Source organism: Syngnathus typhle, linkage group LG2, assembly GCF_033458585.1.
Source record: "Syngnathus typhle isolate RoL2023-S1 ecotype Sweden linkage group LG2, RoL_Styp_1.0, whole genome shotgun sequence".
NCBI classification, from domain to species: Eukaryota; Metazoa; Chordata; class Actinopteri; order Syngnathiformes; family Syngnathidae; genus Syngnathus; species Syngnathus typhle.
Genome location: NC_083739.1, coordinates 7,991,107 through 8,014,499, shown reverse-complemented (window position 1 = coordinate 8,014,499; position 23,393 = coordinate 7,991,107). Strand labels below are relative to the sequence as shown.

Genomic DNA, 23,393 nt, shown 5'->3' with positions numbered 1-23,393 from the left:
TGGTACATTGTATATACATGTATAAAGGATGGGATGCTTCCTTCTCAGAAGACAACAACACAATAACTGACAGGTGGTGGACTTTTGTTTGTATCGTAGCATCAAGTGCTCCTTGACGTTCTCGACATACGAACGTTTATTTTTATGGAGCATTTGCATTATGTACATTTGACTGTAAAACATAACTTTTCCAAGGTTCTCTACTTAGGTTAAATGTATCATTTTTACAAGTGTATTTGTAGAATAAAATGTCATATTTCACTACTCAAAATGCAAAATTGTGTGCACTTGAAGCTTGTTAACACGATTATTACTTTTGAACTCAAGACTGAATGGCATCTTTACATAGCGGAACAAGGACAACATTGTGTTAAGTAGTAAGTATTTTATTCTTAAGCTTTAATATGTTTCTTATGAAAGGCAAAATTAAAATGAATACACTGCCTCTCCATAGTTTAGGCACATTACGGACAGGCGAGACTGTCAGTGAGGAAACAAAAAGACACTTTGGGGCTTTGCACTACACATCCGCGGTGTTGACTTTCTCATCCATTTGACCTCTTTCACTAAACTGCATGAACCCATCAAAAACAAAAAAAATGATTACAAGGGCAACAGGCAGCGCTTTGTCTTTCCGTGTTGCTTAGACCAAGTCAGTCGAGACGTGTGTGTGTGTGTGTGTGTGTGTCAGCAAGTGAATGATTGGGGGTGTGTAGACAGACATTTGCAGTACTGCAACATTGACAGCTGGTGGGGAAAAGTCATACAGGGGTACCCAGTCTCTCTTTCACACACACTCCTCTCTCTCTCTCTCTCTCACACACACACTCACAATTCTAAAAACCTTCTGTAGAACAAGCGTTTGTGAACATACCTGCTTGAACCTCCAGCTCTTCATGAACCCTTATGGCTTGGGAATCTCAGTGTTGGAACACTGAGCTACAATACTGACCTAACATCACGACAGAGAGAAAAGAAAAGGGCAAAGTTACACACGAGCTTCGAGTGAACCCACTGAAGGCACCTTGACGTCCGTCCGCAGAGCAGCGGCATCCCACCTGCTTTGAGTTTACAAACATGCAGAAGCCAGAAGGCGTAAACAAAGACGATGGTTGACATTTCAACAAAAGCGCATCGGCAGTGCAACTTGAAACCTATGAAACGTGTGATGGCAGTATTGGAACTTATTTAAATATATGGCATATTTTTCCACTCCTACAACAAAATGACCATAATGGACAGCTTTCTTATCATGACGCCGTAACCTTTTCCACCGATTCAGAATTAAAATACTTTGTCGAGATCAACCGAATTGTATCGTGAGATCAACCGGACAAATGAATGAGCAGCTGAAAACGCAAATGTGCAAGTTTGTGATTTTTGGAATGTAACAAAAAGAAAATGGCTACATGTGCTGTCTCACCAGCTATGACTTCTTCCTGATGCCTTTCACAAAAAAAAAGTGAAATATGTAAAAAGGAGGTGCATTACATCGCCCCATAGAACAAAAAGAGCAAGAGAGAGAGAGAAAAATGCTGAATCAGTCACAGAGCCCTCATGTTTTACACATAGAAAGGAAATGGAGAGATCACATTATGAATGTTTAAATAATGGGAATAATTCAAAATGAGGGGAGACGGGGGAGCTCTTTGAGAGCAGGTCGGGTGCTGCTGTCGTCTGTCCGACAGCACAGCAGGAATAAATACATTTTCACACACAGAGATGAGTCGACAGCCCGCAACAGGAAACCCTTTCAAACTTTTCACTGAGCAGCTGGAACGTCTTTTTGTCTTCTTCCCGTGTGCAGCAACCAGCTTTCTCTCTGGCGTGGCAGTCCCTCCCTCTACGATGGTGAGTGGGCTGGGCGAACGGGGTGTGAGGTGCGGAGTGGATCGTGTGAGCTGCCTGAAATGTAGGCCAAAGCGGTGGTGGGCGTTTCCATGGAAACAGTATTCACAGCAGTCAGTGACATCATCAGTACGGGCAGAGGCATGTGGAGGGTTGTTGGGGGGGGGGGGTTGTATGGTCATGGGGGAGGGGGCGGCTTCAGACACGGTTTTCTCCGCCCACTCGGGTTCGGCGTAGCATCCTGAGGGGGAGGCGAAGACCACAGAAGAGTCACGTCTGGAACCTTCTAATCAACCCTTGCGCCAGTCCGCACACACCTTCTGTTCTGCGTGTCCATGTGGTCGAGCAGTGGCTCCTGCGATACCCTGAAGTCGTCAAGCGCTGACTGGTAGCGAGAGTCGAAGGAGCCTTCCCGGCCCCTATACGATGCCGCGGCCTGACTGGCCGACTGCGGCACGGGCGACACAATGGAGGATACGGATGACGCTGAACCGTGCTCCCCGAAACGTTCCCGTGCGGCGTGGGCCGATGCGGTGTTTGACGAGGTCGCAAGGAACGGGCATATGATCTCTCCGTTTTCATCCTGGAGAGGGACATGCGTTATATATATATATATATTTATATAATGTGTTATATATTATATTTATATAATAATATATTAGAGTCACTGAAGACTAAACTGTTCAAACGTAGGAATGTATCACAATTCACATGATGGCAGTGTTCTCAGGAACATAAGATGAATGCTTACTCTTCCTCTGACAATGTCCATGTGGACCAACAAGGAGGCCAACTCCAGATCCTCGTTAAAGCTGTTCTTCAGAGGGACTGAGCGATAACCTGGCACAATGCAGAAGGCAAGAGGTCACCACAAGGGTGGCGCCGCGTTGCTAGCAAGTGACGGGAATGCACCAGCGGCGTACCTGTCTTTAGGCTATGAATAGGGAACGTGGCCTGAGCCAGAAAGTTCTGGTCACTGAACATGTCGATCTCGTAGACCACGAAGCGCAAGAAGGCAAAGGCTGAGTTGCTTACTGCAAACTGAAACGGCTTTCTGGGCCACGTGGGGTTCAGACCATTATCAGCTGCAAAAGGAAAGAGTACATCAGTCAGACCAATGAAGTTTTGGCGTTAAAAAAAAAAAAAACACACATACAAGCCTAATCTATAAATTCAAATACGGCATAGCAGTTAGTTAAGAGTTAAACCGCCCAAAGTTTTCTCTCCCGCTCTGTGCCGAGCCAGCATTCCTCCAGTCATGAAAGCTTGGTGGAGGAAGATGAGCCTGCGACGCGCTGCGGCACGTCAGTCCGGCACGCTGACACACCGGGTCCTTGTCTAGCTTCATGCCCTGGAGGCTACCCGCTTGATTCCGCCAGTAGCATATGCTTGTCTCCAGTGTTAGGACTAGAAAACGAACCAATTTTCTATGCAAAGTAGCTGAAAGTTCAGTCGACTTATTCCATTCCAAATATAAACGACTTGTTTTAGCGAGCCATGACACTAAAAATACTGGCGTTTTTCCATGGTCACGTCTAACGAAGAAAAACTTCAATCTTTTTTTTAAAGGAGGAATTAAAAGAAAACCAAGAATGGAGTCCTCCACTTGAAACCCAAAGGGAAATTTATATATCATAGTGACAATAGGTAGATGAAATCTGTAATTGTCTTACAGCAGACAATGCACAGCAGCTTAATATAAGCTTGTCAGACAGGTGGCTTTGTGTGTATGAATACTTGTCTTAAAGAAAGACTTGGTGAGCTGCTTTAATTTCTCTTTTTAAATACAGTACTTAAAATGAATGGTAGTAGTATCAGTTTCTGATGCTGAAATACCGAGGTACGATACTGGTATCGGTATTCCGTGGACTGTGAGTCATACAGCCAGCTTGTGAGTGGTTTGCATTGTTTCTGTTTACGTGACAACCAGGACAGCATTTAGCTGCCAACACAACATCCGTCTGTCACCATATTGAATGGTGTTATGTAAACTTTTGTTTTTTTTGGATGGATGTAGAAGTGCTCCTCCTCTTGTCTGCTTGGAGCAAAGTGACGACATTACCTCCAGAATTCGCAAACACAGTGAACTCGCTCGAGACAAGCGGCGCGTCGTTCATTCTTCGTATTGTTTGTATTGGCGCATGATACGAGGCAAGACAGGCTGGGTGTGTTTCTGTCAGTCGGCACTTGACCCAGTTGGAGACATTTAAATGGAGAGACAAAACTGACGCCCCCCCCCCTTAAAAACATTAAAAAAAACTGCTCGTCTTCCGGTCGCAAAAATCGGTGTCCATGCAGGACAGATGGAGTTTACCGTTCTGTCCAAGGGACGGAATACCCATGACTGAGTAAAAAACACTCCCGTTTGCATTTGTTTAACAAAATTTGAATGAAAACAAAAAATCATCACAATTGCAAGGCTGAAAGGCATTATCAAGTGCCAGTACTTGCTATCTGTGCTTATTTAAAATGGACCTTAGGTAATTCTAGTTTGGTTACAATCAAAACTACAGCACAGTTAAGGGTTAGGGTTAGGGTCACATGCAGAGCAACGCAGCTTGTTCTTTCCTTTAAGAATCGATATTTGACAAGACAATTCTTTTGGTTTGACATTCAATACTCACCTTCTGAGTCTGTTTTTTGCTTGGCGCTGTCATACTCGGCCCCACACACCTCAATCTCAATTAGAGGACAAACAATGCCACGCCCGTGTTTGGGTAGGTGCCTTGCACCCAACACCTTTAAAAATAGATGTAAGTAAATACTTTCTGTTTACATCACACATTTCATGGAACAAACTTACAGAGTGCTTAAACAGTTCAAACAGATAACAACATGAACATATCTAGTGATGCACCATGACTATTGGATCAATGTTGAGGAAAAAACATAACCTCACATTCATTTAGCCGATACCAACAAAATTGGACAGATGACAAGAACAGAAATACCTCGATCTGAAGAGTGACTTCCGCGAGGCCCCGCACCGTGTGTCTGTCAAAAGGATCAAAGTTGTCGTCCCTCATGATGGGGGGCTGGAGGACGTAGCCGCTCCTTCCATTCAACATGAACAAGGCCTGGTTCATCTGCATGGGCTTATCTGAGCAGGCGACAGAAGGAGTGTAAAACAATCACACGTTCAAACTCGGAAAGTGTGGAAAATGGGGCATACCCGCCGTCTGGAAGTTGAGGGCTACAAGCTGTGAGCCGCAGAGCCACATGGGCAGAGGGTCGTAGTTAGACGAGTCCAGTCTCTGGCCTCGAGGGTAGATCCTGGACAGCTGCAGTCGATTGTATTGCAGGAACTTCTTCCCTTTAATCTTGTTGACGTATTTCTCCGCCTTGGTCTCGGGAAAGGAAGACATGTCCCGGAAACAGGCGCGCTCCGTGCCAATCTCTAGAGGATGTCGAGAAACAAGGACAGTGTTGACTCACCTGGATTAGTGTTTGTACAGGGGAGGGAGTGAGCCCTGACTGGCAAAAAAAATTGAGCAATTAATGCCCCATTTTTAATAACAGCTTATTTTAGTAGCTCCCAATACAATTCAATGATATGTCTATGTCACTTACATCATTACCCTTAGGAAATATGTCTATTACCTTGTGTGGGATGAACTCTCAGTAACTTCTGCTAACAACCCAGGTCGAACTTAGCCCTTCCCCCAAATTATTTGTATTTTAGCCTCTGCATCACTTCTATATACAACTGTGACAGAAATTACTGCTTCCCTATCAGCCAAGGCTTTGACGCCTTTATCCACAAAAGAGTCTCAAAACATGGAGACGTGAAACCAGCAGGCGACTGGTTTCCAGTGAAATGTTGAGGAAAATTCACACATTCACGCGCACCCACAATGAAATGGTGGTTCACTGCAATATCACCATTAAAGTTGCGTACAACTTACTGTCTTCATCAAATGGCACAGGTCTGCAGTAGACAACCAGGTCGGACAACTCCAGTGCAATCTTCTTTCTCCTCTCCATCATCTTCCCCTCCTCCAGCTATGGAAAGACACGCAACTGACGTGAGGAAACCAAAGCCAATGAAGGAGCAAAAGCTCCGATGGTTATGTGTCACTTTGGAACCGCAGAAAGTACAAAACAAAGGAGCATATAAAAGTGTCTGTGTGTGTGTGTGTGGGGGGGGGGGGGGGGGGGCACACACTTTTGCCTCGGAGGTCATCGCCACCTCACGAATCTTGTGAACCCATTCCTTTAATTCTTCCTGACTGCTAGCAGCAACTTCCAGCACTTGTCCAGACCGCATGGCGGTGGTTGGCACAAGGGAGAAGACATGTGGCCTGCTTCCTTTCCCATCCGGCCGCACACCTGTTTCGGAAACAGATGTAGAAATCGAAAATACAGTCTAGAGTCTTAGCACAACTTACACAATTTAATCCATTTGTTGGGGATCTAACATTTCAACACATCACCTCCCCATACGTCAGTAAATGCACAACTTGTCAAACTCATTACTGCTGCCAGAGGGAGACAAAAGCACAGCTAAGGACAGAGAAGCAACTATTAGAGCCTCGCTACTGTGAGCATATGAATGCAAGATGGGTGTGCCCTGCCTCGCTGCAGGGCCTAGATTGCCGATAATAAAGACACAAAAGAATTGCAATTAAACCAAAAATGGCCTATTGTAATACTAGAGCTGGACAAATCAAATGCAGCACAATTAGCTGGAAATTGAGATTGCAATCCTGGAAGAAGGCTGCCCTAGCACAATGAGTGCCGGCACCTACTGCTGCCATCGAACCGAACAGGAAGAGGAGTGGGGGTAGCAGAGGGTGGTGCTCACCAATCTGACAGGAGGAGACGTCCACAGTTCCTCTCAGCAGATCTCCCAGAGGGCTGTTTTCTGTCATCTCCTGCTGGGCATGAAGGAAGAGCATAGGTGAATCGAGTGAAGCCGAGGAAGCACAGAGCGGTTCCCGGATTTGCTCCTCACATTTCTGTCCGGCTCTGCGGCTGACGGACTGATCTCCTCGACATAGTTTGCAGGAAACCACAGCTGCTTCTTCCCTCCACAGTCGCCCTTCCACCTAGAAGTGTAATTTTTCAATCAACTAAAGCCACAGCCACTCCGGGAATCTTCCCACCAGCACTCATCACCACCGATATGTTTTAAAGCATGAGAGCTCCTTCTACGATGCATGTCAAACTCACCATCCTCCTTCCTGTTTGTCCACATTGGAGATGGTTGCGTTTTTAGTGAAGGAGAGCTCGTCATCTCTTTGGGCTTTGTACTCATACATAGCTCTTACTGTGCACTGAAAAAGGCAGACAGAAAGTTCAAAAATTGTCAGAGGTAGCAATTCAACTGAAATGTCTCCACAGCTGACACTCACCTTAAAGATAGGCATTTGATTGGCTTCCACATAAAATCCAGGATTTCGGCCCTCATAAAGTGACCCGTAGTCGGGCTCCTATCAGACGAGACAAATCGGACTGTCACTGTTGCATTCAAGATTACAGAACCACATAAAGATCAAACTAGTTGATTTATGATTAGTTTGATTGATTGAATATTTATCTATCCCCAGGGGTGGGGAAATTCAGGGCCCAGCCAGTATCCATACCACAGAGTGGGTATACAAAAGACACACAGATGGCATGAGCGCAACTCAATAGGCTCTCATAAGGCTGCCACACAACGGCGCCACAAAGAAAGTCAGAAAGTGCACAAGATAAAAGCCATCAAAGCAAATCAAAGCTAAAAAACAAAGGGAAAAAAAAAGTACCAGCGGCCAACCAGCACCCCTCAATACAAGTTTCTAGTCAGTCCAATGTGGTACTCACAGCAGTGCCAATCTTTTCCAGTGTGTCTTCATTGATGGGATATCGCAGCTTCATTTTGCGATATAGAGGGTGCTTCTCATAGTAGCTGATGAGATCCACAAGGCTGTCAAACTCTGAAGTGCCCAGCACCACAGTCTGACCCTCCTGCTGTACACAACAGTGCTTAATCTTGCCCTCGGCCCTGCATGGCAACAATCATAGGCAGACAACAAATGATTATCAGCCTATCACATGATTGATGCCTATCTATCCTTACAATCTCTCTGAACGTGACATTTAAGTCAGAGCTATACTTGCCTGAAGGAAATGGCAAATGAGTTGGATTCAGCCCTCTTCCGGACAAGGAAAGCACCATCTCTTGGAACTCGCATCAACATGTTCTCAGCATGACTCCTGGATAGGTTGGCATGGTACCACCTGGAACAAACAACCGAGGAAAGACCAGATTAGAACAGGTACATTTTCAGATTTTATCATCACCCGAGCACTCTAATCAATGCATTGAACCAAATCACAGCATTCCACACACTTTTTAATTGAAAGAAAACATGTTTCTCTATATTTTTGTGTTGATGTCCTGAATCAGCGATTACCAGTGGGGGTACAAGCAACGATAATGTCTGTCTTCAGTGCTATGCAAAAGACTCATTCAATTCAAAATAGAAAAGGGTAATTACATCCAAAACAATCCACCCAGGAATCAACATTGAAACTTTGAGACTCTATCTACCTGAGACAAATCCCTAGTGTGTGTTATAATCTTTGTCCAAAAAAGATTTATTATAATTCTGTCAAATAAGAGGACATGTAGCTGATTGCATGGTAAACTTGTAAAAAACAACCTCTAAACTATTTTTTCAATCTTAATATGTTTTTGAGTCTCACTCTTTGCTCTCATGGGCATTGGTCTGCGGCACAGGCTCAGTCAGTTTCATCTCAAATTCATTGCAGCGCAAGGCCACCTGCTGGTAGTGGTTAATGAGGGCAAAGAGCGTGTCAAACACCAGGTTGTCAGTCAAGTAGAATTTTGGGCTGCCGGCCTCCTGGCGGGAGTGAATGCGACAATGCTGCACTCGTCCCGAGCGCCTAGAAGAGATGGGTGAGAGAGAAAAAAAGTGACAAATGCGCTTCGTTTTCACTCAGTGACTTAATCTATTAGAATGGCCATTTTCACAAATTAAAAATAATAATAATAATGAATACGTAGCTAGCTAGTATGGATTATCAGGAGCGTCACAGCGTTTATGAAGTAGTGTATTTGATTGAACTTTTCATGTGTTTTGGGGTTTTCCAGGATGCTTGCGAGGCTCTATAACAGACCTTCAGAAATCATTTTGTTCAATATTATGCTGTCCTGGAAAGGTTTGAGCATATACATTCAATCCATCACTTTCATTGATTAGTCTGTTTGTGACTCCATTTATTCAGGGTAAATGAAATGACAAAGTCAATTATCCAAACACGACAATATTAAATCCATAAAATGCAGACCCACACTAGGCTGAATCAGTGTTTCACTGCAATCCTTCATTCCCCAATGCAAATTAGGTGTAAAATGAAAATCTAAAGTATTCAGTTCAATTAAAATGTCTCCAAAATATTCATTTAGAATTTGTGAAACCAAACAATTCAGCCATCTTACTTTAGATGACAACGTACATATTACTTTATCACAATTTTCAGAAAGTACATAAAAAAAAAAACCATACCAGAAAGACAGTGTGTAATCCCCCACAAAGGTCTCACTCTCTCGAACCAGGAAGGAGCCATCCGGGGCTCCGGTCTCGAGGCAGTACTCCGACAACAACCGTTCGGCAATCTGTCGCCCGTCCCGCCCCGCGCCCAACTTTCCATGGAACCACTTTTCTGTGACATGCTGATCCATCCCATTGGAAACCTGTCGATTAGCAGGAGGGACTGATAAAAGAGCTCAAACCCACCACAAACAAGAAATACTTGACGCCACATAATTGAAGTGTTGCAATGATCTACAAAGGCTGGGGACTGTGAGGTCCCAGGGTGGCGTCACGTAAAGTGAGGCCAACGAACCTCTCTGTGCTCCTCCTCCTCGTCGTTACCCTGACTACTTGAGGTCTCCTCTGAGTAGTAGATCTTGCTGCTGGTCAGGACAAAGAAATGGGGATACCACTCCTGCAGTGAGAGGGACAGGATATGAGGAGGCAGAATGTGTGATCTACATTAATTATTTAGAGCATCCATGTGTTGCACAGAAATATGACCACCATCTAACCGGGAAGTGCAGTTCTAAGATATTTGGCTCAAAGAAGGATACAGTTACACAATATTAATATAAGGCCAATAATATGTACATAGACAAAGGGTGAACGTAAATTACAAACGTGTCCCGGAAGATACATGTTAAGTTTAAGTCTGTTCCGAAGGCACTTACATGATTGATCGGGTCTTCCAAATATAGGATTCCGTTTTTGATGGAGTTGCTGATGTCGTTCTCCGAGTAGGGAGTGGAGGTGGACACTTCCTCATAGGCGCTGCCCTCAGCAAGCTTCTTATGCTGCCACATGGAAAAGAGCAGTGAGATGAAAGATGAATTTGCAACTATATGACAACATGAGAAACGATGCAATGTGACTGTGAAAACATGATTACATGACGTGTGCCAAAGAGAGAATACGGCAGACAGTGAAATCAATTTGCCACAAAAGAGCTAAGTGTATATTGTTGATTTAAAAAGATGACACAGGAAGCCTGACCTTGATGAGGATCTTCTTCTTCAGCTGGTTGGGTGAGGGCAAGCCATCCGCTGCGATATCCACTGCTTTGGTTAGCAACATGTCTCCAAACAGTTTCTTAAAGTGAGTGGCCATGTTCCTCTGCTGGACAATACTGCAGTGGTCCTCAATGGACAGGATTATGGGAAAGCTGTAGGGAGAGATCAGACTTAAAAAAAACTGCAACTTCCCCTTTTCACTGCACTTAGGTGCCGTTTCTTATCTTATTTTCTCACGCAGTACAATTTCCTCAGGTCACATTGTTTCCCCACACATTATTTGTGCACCATAATTATCTTTGTCATACATCACTAGGGACGCCTGGAACACGACACTGAAGAGGGCCTGACAGTCTCTGGGAACTCACTCTGACGTAACAAATGCGTGCTCTTTGATGGTGGTCAGCACATCACAGAACTTGATCTTTGTTGTAAGGGTGTGCCCGTGGTAGATGACTGGCATTCCATCTGGACCATCCCAGCAGTCCACTGCAGAAACAAAACACATGATTGCAAAATACAGTCAAAAGGAAGGGAAACCAGTATAACAGAGCTACAATCTGGATGTGAACCTCAACTTGGTATCGGAAGTCAAGTGTCTGAGGCGTAATTCATTTTCGGTGACATGCCAACTCTTTCGCGCAAGTCAAAGAATCCAGCTTTACTAGTTCACGTATGTGATCATTTACAGTAGTTATGAACCTGCTTTGTGTGTGCACATGTGGCGGTTTTGTGTATGCATGCGTGCGGCTGTGAGGGTGTGGTAGCTACAGTGGCAGGTTAACTGAGCGACCGGTGTTTACTCACATTCAATACAGCGGCAACCCATTCTTAAACAGCGCGCATACGCTTCCAGAGATGATTCACTGGAAAATTGGTCTCCTGTCAGGTACCTAAAAATAAACATGTGACGAGTCAAAGTATGCACACCTCTTTCACTCTGTAGCATCAACACCCGCATCCCGCACACACACACGTACGTTACGTCATGGTGCAATTTTTTTTTTATTGCCCTGTGCAAACACCCATTTCAAACTCTATCAAATCAACAATGTTGTTGTCATTGTCCCTTTTGAGTTTGGCCCCTAACATAGAAAGGTGCACATTCAAACAATGTTTCACACACTTTTCAACTGAAGAAGAACATGTACTTAGTTTCCGGACAAAATATAGACAGTTTGCCTATTGAACTATCCACTGATATCTGATTGATGACGTCAGTCCAAAGGTGTGGAAGTTTCATGCTAAGACGCCAACTCAAGTGTTCCGTAACACAACAGTAAGTATAGACAGAAACTAGCTGGACCCTTACGTGTTGTGTGAAGAGGAGATCCAGTAATGGGACAAAGGGTTGTTCATATTTTCTGGACATACTTGGTCCAAGGAGGAATCCCAGATGGTGTTCTCTTTGGAGAATAAGTATGTCAGGAACTAGACAGGCCAGACCAAAGCACAAAATAATATTTTACTCAGCGAGTATGAATTTGTTAAAGGACGATAAAGTAGAATAAATAATATTCCCATATACATAACTACTCTTTCATAGAAACTTGAGTAATCAAATTACAGGGAACAAAGTTATGAATTAAACAAGATGTAAGTATATTGTTTGATATGTCACATATCACTGGCACCAGGCTGGAACTTCCTATTTTACAATTTGGTCATTTTCACCTATCCTATTGGTTAATATTATTTTTTACAAATTATTGACCAATATAAAGTGTTGAAAATGGCTTGCTCTCTTTTTTGGAGGTACAAATGTTCCGCCCGATGGCAGTGATATACTGGAGGCTTTTCCTAATATTTATAAAAAAAAAACAGAAGAGTTGAAGAGATTTTAGACTTGGTGGAGAATGTCGCAAGATGTTTCAGTGTTTGATTCCCAGCATGAAGCGCTTTTATGTGCCATAATATGACCCCACGAAAACAGAGACGGCACCAACTCCTACAGGCTGGTTTGCATAAGGGCTCTCTGTTCTCTGCTGTCTAGTCCATCACTGCTTTATGGCAACCACAGAGAGCATCTGTCACTTTCTGTATACAACCAACACAATACCACAGATAACCTTTTCTCATTGTGTGGGAGGTGTTTAAGGCCATCTTTGGGCTTTCCTTTGTCAATTACTAAACACCACCTACCTACACAAACAATACCATTTCACATTTTATCAGTAGCCAGCAAAAAGCCTCTGCAGTTAAAAATAATATTGGGAAAGTAAAAAAAAAAAAGAAAAAGTAAAAAAGAAAATGTAAGCGCATGCGTACCTCATCTTGAAGGAAATAAGGTTGTTCCACTTCGCGAAGAGGGTCTTTCAGGTAGCTGAACATAAACTCCTGAACTTTGATGCTATCGGTGGCCCACATATCCTGCATTTAACACAAAGTGTATAAAAACACCAACCTATTCAAGAATTAGGGGAAGCCATGTGCAATAAAGCAGAGGGATTATTACCATCTGAGAATCCAGCAGGAAGCTCTTAAAGTCCTCAAGGGAGATCCTCTGCTCTGGTCTGTCAATGAACCTGGCGGAGAGAGTAATGCCTCAGTAAGCACACATATGGGATGCGGCTGAGCACTGTCTTATTTGTTTAGTTTTGGCCTACCTCTGCAAAAATGGGACCTCGAGCTGAAAGGAAAGAGGGAAAAAATGTCACTTAATTGGAGGCCTGAGGATGGGCACAAACTGGTGTTGTATGAGCGTGGTTAGTCATAGCAGGCATTCATTTCTTTTAAATATGCCCCAGCCTGCCTCCTCTTCATCTGTAGGAGTGTGCTAATGTGTGTCCTAATGGCCTTCATCAGAAGGGCTTGTGAGTTTTGAACTGGACTGTATTGATCTTGCAGTCATTTGAGAACAGACAGATGGGGGAGGAAGCGTGCCCGGGGAATGGCATCGGACTGTGGGGGTGGATTGTCGAGGCCGGGGGGGATGCACAACCTCGGACAGACTTGTCTATGAACAGATTCAAGATGTGTTATATAAACTTACATTCTTCTGAGCATCAAACATGAGGTTGCGATAAAGTTGTGAAAACTGGCTGAAGGACACTTCTCCATTTCTCCACTCAGAGTCCTGAAAAAAAGACGAGGACAATACAAGGTTCCGTCTTTGACCTCAAGCATTGCGATAAATACAAAAGCAACCAGGAAAAGTATCAGAAGCGCAAGCCAGATTGTTAATTAAAGTGAGGTTACCGGAAGTTTCTCTCGGAGGAACCTCATGTTGGGCACCCTGTAGTTGACCTGGCTCAGCATGTTCTTCAGATCCTTACAGGATATCCTAGACAAGAGCAAAATTTCAAACACAAATATGAAGACGCACGTAGATGCACGTCCCATTAACAGAAAGCTTTGGACAGAAAAAAAAAAGGGGGGGGGGGGGGGGGCTGGGGGTCTCAAGCGGACTCGCTCTCTTGTCCAGGATGCGACAGTCAAACATTTCTGTCTATTACTATAAGTCTTACATGGGCTGCTTCCTGCAGCATGAAAAACTGATTGTCCGTAGCTGGGAGGTTATGTAGTTTCTTGCCTACACCTAACATTACGCAAGCCTGGTGTAGCTCATAAACTTACTCCCTTTTCTCTAATTACAATCGACCGCCGCTTCAAAAAACACGCTAAATATAAATGATACCAGTTGTGGTGGTGGTCAAACACAGAACCCAGCCCCACCCAAAAAAATCAAAACAACAGAAAAAAACTCCTACGCAAATGCCAACGTGAAACTTCGAATGAAAGCAACTTACCTATCTTCTCTGTTGCGGTCAACGGCATAGAATTGCTTCCGCAGCCACCTAAATGTAAACAATGATGGATATGATGCATTAAAAACATGACAGCAAATGCCAAGACGTGGTCCACCTTGTACTGCCTTACCTCTCTATTTGAAGTGGTGTTGTGGACTGCAACGTGTCAGCAACAAGCCAATTTAATCCCTTCACCCACAAGGTCATCTCTTCATCGGATGTTGCTATAAGCAATGACAATCCTTTTGAAAAAGTCGCTACATGTTTTTCCAGACATACAAACACCTTTTCAAACATACCTGCTAGGCTGAGAGATTTAAGGCGGAACTCTGTCCCGTACAGAATGACAAAGCAGTGAGCTTGATCCAGCCTGGCTGCAGAGTCCTCCATATAGCGCTCAAAGTCACGAGACTTCTGCCCGGGTCGGATCTCTTTGATTTCTCGGATGTCAACTGGTGATAAGGCACACATATGACATGACACGACATAAGTGCTGGGAAGATTCAGCTGAGCTATGGCTTGGTTAAATGTGGATCTAAGTTGTTCGGAAAATCAATGTATGGATAGGAACTGCAATGAAGCTGTACTGTGTCCTAGAATACTTGTTGAAAGCCTCTGACCCCGCTACATTAGTAGGAAGAGAGATTGAAATGTTTTGTTCGTTGAAGCTGCAACAAAAAATAAATACCTCCTCCTCCCTCCCCAAAAAGCTAGCAGTATGAGTTTGAGGAAAGAAATGAGAAAGGTGGCTGCTTACCAAGTTCAAATTCAATCAAGCTTTTATACTCAATGACACATATGGCTGATTTTAGGAACCTGCCTCTTGTTAATGAGTGAACACAGAAGTATGCATGTGGGCTGCTTTTAAGACCTTGGCAGTGAGGGGACTCACACAAGCACGCAAACACGCACACACACACACACAATCACATGTTGTTTTTCTCAGCTCTTGACACTCTTCCTGCTCCTGCACCAGACTTCCTGTGATTTTGTCGCCTACACACCACATCTGTTTGCGTTAAGGTGTAAATGCTCTTTTCTGGAACACCCCTAACCCAACACCCCCAAAAAAAACAGCTGAGTCTTCTCACGATGAATTTCTCCATGCTAAAATGTGGAAAACCGTTAACAGGTTTCACCTGTATTGCATCTTTGAAGCCCCACTGGGGAACTTTCCAGTTCTTGTTGATTATGGCAGCGCCATATGTACAAAAACGGTAGTGTTTTGCCCCAAGTCAACGACATTTCCTACGAGTGCCAGCGTGCAATGCAGTAAAATCCTGGACTAAATGGACAGAATTACACTGCTGTTTGCAGTGGCTGTGTGAAAGATTACATGCGGTGATGAATCGAATAGTGTCCAAACGTTTAACTTTGGTTTGATAGGTTTAGAGCCTGAAAAATGTTAAGAGGTGGGCATTTTGCCCTTTTCGTGGATGAATGACAAGGGAAGAGAATTTAAAAAAAAACAGATGGACTGAGGATGGCTGGAAGTGGTTTTAAGTGCATTGTTTTTGTTGTTGTTTTGGGGGGTGGCGGTGTTTACCTTCTTTTTGTTCAAACTGATATTTTAGCTTTGTATTATTCATTTATTTTTACAAGTGTTTTTGTAATGAATAAGTTTCCCCACCCCAAGCTACACGTCACTGAGTTCACCATATGTGCGGAAACCAGGACAGGTTGATTTGTTTCAGTCCTTTGTGTCAAACTTTGTGGGGGCCTACTTGAGCAGAAGCCGGAAATAAGGAGGTAGGCAGAGGTATAACCTTATTAAAGGAGATGAGCGCATGTCGCCTGTGCACCACACTGCCACACTTCCTTCAGCTCTGCATCTTGCCTCCTACAAACACTTCTAATGTCCACAAACAAAATGTGCATTTATGAACAACCCAACAAAGCAGCCATTTTCAACACCGCTTGTTCTTATGAGTGCACACTCAGGTTTTGAGTTACAAGTCACAAAATATTTTGTGGTCTCGATTACAGATATTGTGGGAACAACATTTGATCTCATGAATATATATAGAATATAGAACAGATTCAAAACTCTCCATAGGCAGACAGTTACGTTTTGTGCATTTTGAATGTAACAGGAAAAACACAGTCAAGCTGTGAGTGTTTTTTTTTTTTTTTTTTTAAACATTCAAAAAGTGCAGCCCAAGTTGATTGGCTTCCACTGGTGTTTTATCGAAAATCAACTGTCTCAAATTTACTGTAGGTGTTAAATTGGACAGTGATTTGAAATTGGACCAGCAAATGTAGATTGTGAGTCTGGCAGTGAAACCCTCGATTGTAATCGGGACGGGACCAGATAAGCAGAATTGCTTCAAACCACTTCCCTTTTCGACGAGTCATGTAAAACTAAATGTGAAATGAAGTTGTAATGAGTTTGTTGTTCTTGCCGAAATAAAATAAAAAAGGATAATTTCTTCTAATACAATAAGGACCCCCCCAGCGGTAAAAAAAAAAAAATTCACAACCTATTCCTGAACACAAATGTGGCATCAATTCACCTCTCAAGAAGTATCAAATTACAGCCATGAACTGGTGTGTATGAGAGATTTGCATGTACGGAATATTACTGCTAAAAAAGTATAAAGTGAAATATTCTCTTCTTTTTTTTTGTGAGTGTGATGCATCCAGAGCAGCTGTGCACAAGTCATCCTGCTTAGGCCAGAGGTAGACTTAAAACTACACATCTCAGTGGAAGACTGCATGTTCGTAGATATGTGCAGCACTTGCACCCAAGTACATGACTCAGGGATTCAGACTCATTTTTATTGTTGTTTATAGGAGCACAGTGTATCATAGACTGAACATTTAGGGATGCAAGCTGGATGTCTCACACAAGTGAATGGGACTGCGCCAGCAGTGTGCGAGCTCGGGAAAAGTTTCACTCCAAGTTGTGTTGTCACGAAACGATATGAAATGATACCATGGCAAAAACTTAAAAAAAAAAAAAAAAAAAAGCCATGCAATTATATAGCTGACAACTTAAAATTACTTGTATTTGTATTAATTAAAATAATACTATAAAGATAGTATGGTAATTTGTATCTATTTGGTAGCACAAAAAATACATACAAACAGTTTAGAATAATTTATCACGAAGAAATTAACATTTCTTACAGTGTACTGATATACACTGTACATGTTCTCCCCGTGCGGGTTTTCCCTGGGAACTCCGTTTTCTTCCCACATTCCAAAAACACGCGTGGTAGGTCGATTGAGCGCTCCAAATTGCCTGTAGGTATGAGTGCGGACGGTTATTTGTCTCTACACCACTTATGACACTCTCTGTTCACCACAAAAGTGAGATAATGACAAACGGTAAGACAAATGTTCAAGTACAAGCATTTAGCTGTTACATGACAAGAGTGATCTGAGTGATCCACTTACTCTTTACACGCACAATAAATGTGGATATTTATTCATTTACATGAGAAGGATTTAACCGGCTGAGGCACATTACTGAGGCGCTTCAGCATTCATGCGGTGGCAGACCCGTTTTTTGTTGGAGGGCATTGACTGATTTTTTTTATTTTTAAGTAATGATATTCAGAAATTAAGGTATTGAGTCATTTTTGCCAACTGAAATTGACAGTATATTATTAGTACATGTACTGCAACACCATTCCTAAGCTTCAATACGTCATCCATTAGTACATATGAAAATGTAAATATGTGTTTTTTAGAGTCAAGTAGATTTTTTTACACCCTCTATCGCCTGATTAGATGTATGCTATGACCTAGATTTTTATCAGTCACTACATTGTAAAATTAGGATGCCTAAATGCCTAAACTGGGCACAGTCGAGAGGCTCTGCAACTTGAATGCATCCAGCATTAGACTTAATCGGTATTGTGATCTTTTCGCAAACAAAGAACTTTGATGTGCCTAGTTCGTCACTGGTGTCAAGAAAGATTGGTAGATTAGACGGGCTCGCTCGACAGATACCGCAGAAAGATTAGACGGACGGCCGTCAGGCAGGCAGACACTGCCTGAGAACATTAAAACTTATTATTATAGGAAATATTGTTTCAAAAGTTGACCAAATCAAGTTTTAAATAGCAGTACCGAACATAACACACATTACATTCTCAAAAGATTTTAAACCAAGCATGTATGCACAACCAATCCATCCACACCCATCCATCCATCCATCCATTCATCCATCCATCCATCCAAAACTTTAGACATTAAAATTGCCACAACAGATTTTTGCAGATGAAAACAAGACATGCATGCAGCTATGAAGTAAGCGCTTTTTGATATAGATAGAATCCGTATCAAGGTAGTTTATGCAGGGCACGAATAAAAGTTGAAATTTGGGTATTGTGTATAAGATGGGTACTCACTTTCTCCCTCGATTTTGTCTGTCCCCCGGGTCCAGATAATGGTCCTTGTCTCCAGCTTGACCTGGAAAGTCCTCCTCTCTGGCCTCTGAGACTTTTTGGAATAAAACAGCGTCAGCACTGTGCCCAGTTCCAGGTCTCGGTAGAGGTTGTTCATCTCTGCGTCGTTGTCCATCCACGCAACGGGCCCGTTGGAAAAGAAGCCTGCGGTCCCAGCCATGTTCACTTCCCCTGTTTGTTATCCGTTTCCTTTCAGAACAATATGCTCAGCCCAGGCTTAGTAGACAGGCATACCTACAACAGACGAAGAAGTGGGGCCTGTGGAACAACGATTACAAGTGCGTCAGCTTCGTACATATTTTCAAGCATTTGACGCAGCCTGGAAGAACGCTTGGCAGCATTGGCTGAATATTTACCATTCCGATTTATATTTGGCCAAACAAGGGAGAACAGGTAGTCAGTGTTCAAGGTTATGATTAAAAAGTATTTTGGTCAACAGTAGTTACTAATAATCAAAGTTCAGCTCATCTTTATAGATTGAGGGGGGAAAGACACAAGGATCCATTGTATATGTAGTCATAATGTAACTACGCTAGACGACAGATGCAAGTTAGTTTTGACTTTTGTGTATTCATAGTTTTAAATATGGAACGCATAGAAATATCAATTGCCATTACGACAAAAAATAAATAAAAAGAAAAGAATATCTTGCAGGGGAGCTACTGTGTCTTGAAGCTAATATCCCAACACAGTAACTTTCTTCCTAACATTGGACTGTACACGTTCCACATCCAAGCGTTCATATCTCGCAATCCGTTTATGCAACATTGTTAAGAGGCGCGCGTGGGGGGGGTCACTCGTCTGTGGCCATGGGATGCAAACAACCGAGTGGGGAAACAAGCGTCGTCGTCTGGCCATTTCCTCAGCCTAAAATCGTGGCCGGTGAGAGTGAGCTAGCATGTTTTTGGGCCGCTGACATGCTGCTGTGCTTCGTTTCAGACCCTCACAGGGCTCAGGTAAGAAGAGCTACTCTCTCCTGTCTTGACGTGTCTGCTTTCATATCTTGGTCGGAAAAAAAGTGAATTTGGGGGGGGGGGGTCATGGGGGACACGTCGCAGTAGATGCTGTGTTGTGCTGGACTTACCACCACAATCTCGGCCTGACCGCACATCTCTAACGGCTGCCTGCGCCCCTTTGCCGTTTGTTGCCTTCTGCTTTTTGCCCGCTTTTCCGGGATTTGAGCACCGCCGAGTCCTCCGGGGGACTCACCAGCTCCCGACGACAAAACGCACAATTTTCTCGCCTCCCCTCAGGCAATCCATAGAGAGGGACAGGCAATCCGCATGAGCAGTGGCAACGGTACCCGAGTCTGCTTTTTGCTCAAGTCGCCAACTGGCACTCCAGCCGATTCTCCTCCCTGCGACTACGAGTAGCGTCAAGAAAACCTAGTATTTCCGGTGATGACTTTCACAATAAAAGCAATACACGCCTGTTGATCAATTATTGAGACAACTTCCTGAGCCGGTCCAATTTTTAGAACCAAAATTGGGTTGTTTTTAACCCAACATTTATACGCACATTTGAAAAGGCTGGGTAGAAAAAAAAAAAAAACGCAAAATTTGGGTTAGAAATCGGACCAAGCCAGCATATATACCAGGGGTGTCAAACTCCTTTATTTTGCGAACAAACTGAGAAATAACTCGTCTTCAAGTCAAATGAGTTAAAACCTGGTCAAATGTTTAAAAAAAAAAAAAAGATATTAAAAGTGAAGACAATTTGCAATTCTAGTAATGACACACAAATTTGATGCACAATTTGTCTTCGCGGGACACATAAAATGATGTGGCGGGCCGTATTTGGCCCCCGGGCCTTGAGTTTGACAGCTGTGATAGTTGCCCTGAATGTAGAACCCTGTTGTGTTACTTTCTGAATTCCCACTCCTGGTCAGGTATGTCAATTACCCAACTCAATAGGAACGTCCCATTCCTTGGACCTGTCAAAGAGAAAATAATCAAATGAACCCACCCGTCCGTCATGACACTAGACACAACAAATTCAATCTCAAAAGGTAAGGTCTTGCGGTAGATCATCTCAGCCACTACACTCTGCTTTAAAGTCCATAACAAGGTTCCTTCCACAAAGGCCGACAATGTCTTCACAACCACTGCATGAGAATCTCAACACAAAAGCCTGGCCACTGTCAGGTCAGTGTCTTATTGACCTCTTTTATTTGGATTTCGCACATGTTCAGCTACATTGTACGCCGGTTTCCCATGCACCACCCTGAAAGGTGAAAGCCTTACGACCGGGCAAAACACAGAACATTCCTTTATCCATTGTGCAAGAGGAGGAGGCTAAATATAAATAGCAGTGGGCCATCGGTGAGGGAGGGCGGACCACCTCTTCAGTGCGGCCTGACCCTCCAAACAGCTAACAGCTCCAAACTGACTTCCCACATGAGCCAAGATGCTCCACGGCTGCATCTATGTTGCTGCCAGTTAACCTTTCAATCGGTGGATTGAACGTAAACAGAGAAGCATAAATATAGTGACGAAATAACAGTATTCGTGGTCACATGTTTTGTTAGAATATAACATTTACATGCATTACTTTCTAATTTCAATTAACTTTTTAAGAGATATGCTGCACTCTTCGAGCTTTAAGCGAGGTTGTGTAAATGATTAACATTTAAATTATATCTACTTCATAAAACTCCAGTGAGCTATGTATTTGTTGAAATGTTCATTGTACTTTATAAGAGGTGCTGCTGAGCCTTGGAACTCCCTGCAATTTTTCTTTTTGAACATTTCAGTCCAATTTTAAAATGAACATGTTTTTTTATTTAAGAAAAAAGATGAAGAAAGAAGTTGTAAATCTGAAAAGCGGATGTTGAATAAACATATGCCCTTTTGGCATTTAAATGAATGTAAGTGTTGGGTTTGTATTAGTTAAAAAAATTATGCACCAATATTCCTTTTTACTGTAAATTAATATCCACTTAAAATGTCGGTCATTGGCCTCCACGAATAAACAGTAACGGGTATCGGCCCTGAAAAATTTTTTATATGAGTATATCTCTACTACCTAGACGTGCACATACATCATAAAGTCATCAAGGCTTCCGTGTATTTAGCACTTCAAAGAAGAACATCATGCAGTTCCTCAAATTTGTGCCCATGACCTTCTTGGGTCACCATGACGGACTAATCCGATTTTTCAGAGCAGGAAGATGACCCAGATGTTAGGGTCCAAGGGTTAAAGGCTGATGCAAGTGCTCCATGGACCACGGGAGGACTAATACACATCTTGCAGAGGTGGAAAAGTCGAAGAATGCAGGGTGCTGCGGAGCAAAAGACGACTCGGGGAAAACCGGAGTGCAGTGTGTTCATGCAAGTTTGGGTGAGTACGTTCAATGTTTTTTATTTCATGACGTGTTCAGATGTTGAAAAAAAGAGTGACAATGCAAAATGTAGTCTTTTAAATACACACTGTATGTTTTCTTGCAACTCTTAGCAGAATTTCAAATGAGCCATGTTTATTCATAGGCACAATTGCTGCTTATCATTTTGTTTTTGCATCCAGGGAAAATGCTGCTACCACAAAATTAAGAGTTTTGCACATCATCATTACTCAACTGTGACTTCATTTATTCTATTGAAATATAAAACAAATGTCCTCATGCATATTTCTGGGTCTTAAGAAGGTGAAATCATTTATCGTAAATTATGGTGGAAACAAATATTTGGTCAATAACAGACATTGAATTCATTCCTTTGTAATCTGAATTTTTGAGGCGATAATAGAGGTCAACTGTTACCTGTTAGTCCTTCACCAGATTTGCACACATTATATTTAGTGTTTTGGCCCATTCCTCCATGGATCTCTTGTCGAGCAGTAATGTTTTGGTGCTGTTGTTGGGCAGTGCAGGCTTTCAATTTTCGCCACAGATTTTCTCTTTGGTTGCGGTCCAGAGACTTCCTTGGGGCTAGGCCACTCTAGGTCTTTGCAATGCGTCATCTGGAGCCACTCCTTTATTGAGGGCGTTGTGTTTGGATTCATAGTCACACTGGAAGATCCACTCGTTTCCTTTTTAATGTTCTCAGTGATAGCTTGAAAACTTCACATGGGCCTGAACGTGAACTGGCTTAAGCAGAGGGACACATCTGACACTGCAGGATTTGATTCCCATGTCAGCGTAGTGTGCTCGTGATGGTAACTTTTGTTAAATTGGTCCCACCTCACTGCAGGTCATTCACTAATGTCATTTGGGGATTTTTTTGCTCACCATTCTCATGATCATTTTAATCCAACAGGGATGTTACCTTGCATGGAGCACCCAAATCAGCCCAGCTAAATAGTACCTATTTTCCACCATTGTTTACAAATAAATTCTCTAGAAATCCTAAAATATAATTTTCTTTGCCATTCTTAAACATACATATTTGACACATTGGCTAAAGCAGTAGAAAATTTAATTCACTTTTAACATCATTTGCAAACAAGACAATCTCCATTATCAGTCTAAATGATTACTCTAGCATGTAACCCCCCCTCCCCAAAACAAAACACGCACAACATATGCACACGTTTTAACTACAATCTCACATTACAGGACGGACAATACATCATTATTGTTTTTAAAACGATCTGTACATGATTTCTTCACCGAGTTAAAAAAAAAAAAATTAAATAAAATTACGAGGTGGGACAGAAATTCAAATCAAGTGATTCACAGCAGAGAACAGAAACATAACAAAGCAGACGTTTGCTTCTATTTTGACTTCCTTCGTTTGGCCTGGGTGGGACTGGCTCCAGTTTCTGTTGAAAATACCCGCCATGAAGTTTAGATGAAATATGGCAATTGACATTCAGATTAGTTAGTTGACA

The 23,393-nt window shown here is 42.8% G+C and overlaps 2 protein-coding genes and 1 long non-coding RNA gene across 15 annotated transcripts in view; 1 reads left to right on the top strand and 2 right to left on the bottom strand.

Annotated features, from left to right (window-relative positions):
• Window positions 1–77: 77 nt before the first annotated feature.
• On the bottom strand, window positions 78–19,919 carry plcg1 (phospholipase C, gamma 1). 3 transcript variants are annotated; one of them, XM_061264649.1, is made up of 33 exons: window positions 19,651–19,919; window positions 18,510–18,824; window positions 14,451–14,603; window positions 14,282–14,375; window positions 14,152–14,199; window positions 13,601–13,685; window positions 13,395–13,478; window positions 13,009–13,031; window positions 12,858–12,927; window positions 12,671–12,772; window positions 11,715–11,833; window positions 11,210–11,295; window positions 10,771–10,891; window positions 10,386–10,554; window positions 10,064–10,186; window positions 9,703–9,804; window positions 9,363–9,550; window positions 8,539–8,739; window positions 7,951–8,070; window positions 7,654–7,834; window positions 7,203–7,280; window positions 7,021–7,124; window positions 6,803–6,896; window positions 6,653–6,725; window positions 6,014–6,177; window positions 5,754–5,850; window positions 5,021–5,245; window positions 4,800–4,948; window positions 4,473–4,587; window positions 2,772–2,933; window positions 2,600–2,688; window positions 2,166–2,431; window positions 78–2,089 (listed from the first exon to the last, which is right to left on the bottom strand). In XM_061264649.1, exons 2-33 carry the CDS (start codon window positions 18,724–18,726, stop codon window positions 2,047–2,049), a joined length of 3,945 nt encoding a protein of 1,314 aa, XP_061120633.1. In that variant the 5' UTR covers window positions 18,727–18,824; window positions 19,651–19,919; the 3' UTR covers window positions 78–2,046. The 3 variants fall into 3 exon arrangements, with proteins under 3 accessions (XP_061120633.1, XP_061120641.1, XP_061120653.1); XM_061264657.1 differs by having other exon boundaries at window positions 18,510–18,800; XM_061264669.1 differs by having other exon boundaries at window positions 6,653–6,722; window positions 19,651–19,918.
• On the top strand, window positions 19,844–23,259 carry LOC133143006 (uncharacterized). The gene is made up of 2 exons (XR_009710340.1): window positions 19,844–19,963; window positions 21,727–23,259. It is a non-coding gene; the product is annotated as an uncharacterized LOC133143006 (long non-coding RNA).
• The window catches only part of ncoa6 (nuclear receptor coactivator 6), a 12,764-nt gene continuing 12,332 nt past the window's right edge, over window positions 22,962–23,393 (bottom strand). For all 11 annotated transcript variants that reach the window (XM_061264557.1, XM_061264622.1, XM_061264591.1 and 8 more), the window contains one exon: window positions 22,962–23,324. In XM_061264557.1, the coding sequence (XP_061120541.1) occupies window positions 23,278–23,324 (47 nt within the window). In that variant the 3' untranslated portion in view covers window positions 22,962–23,277. The remainder of the gene's footprint in view (window positions 23,325–23,393) is intronic.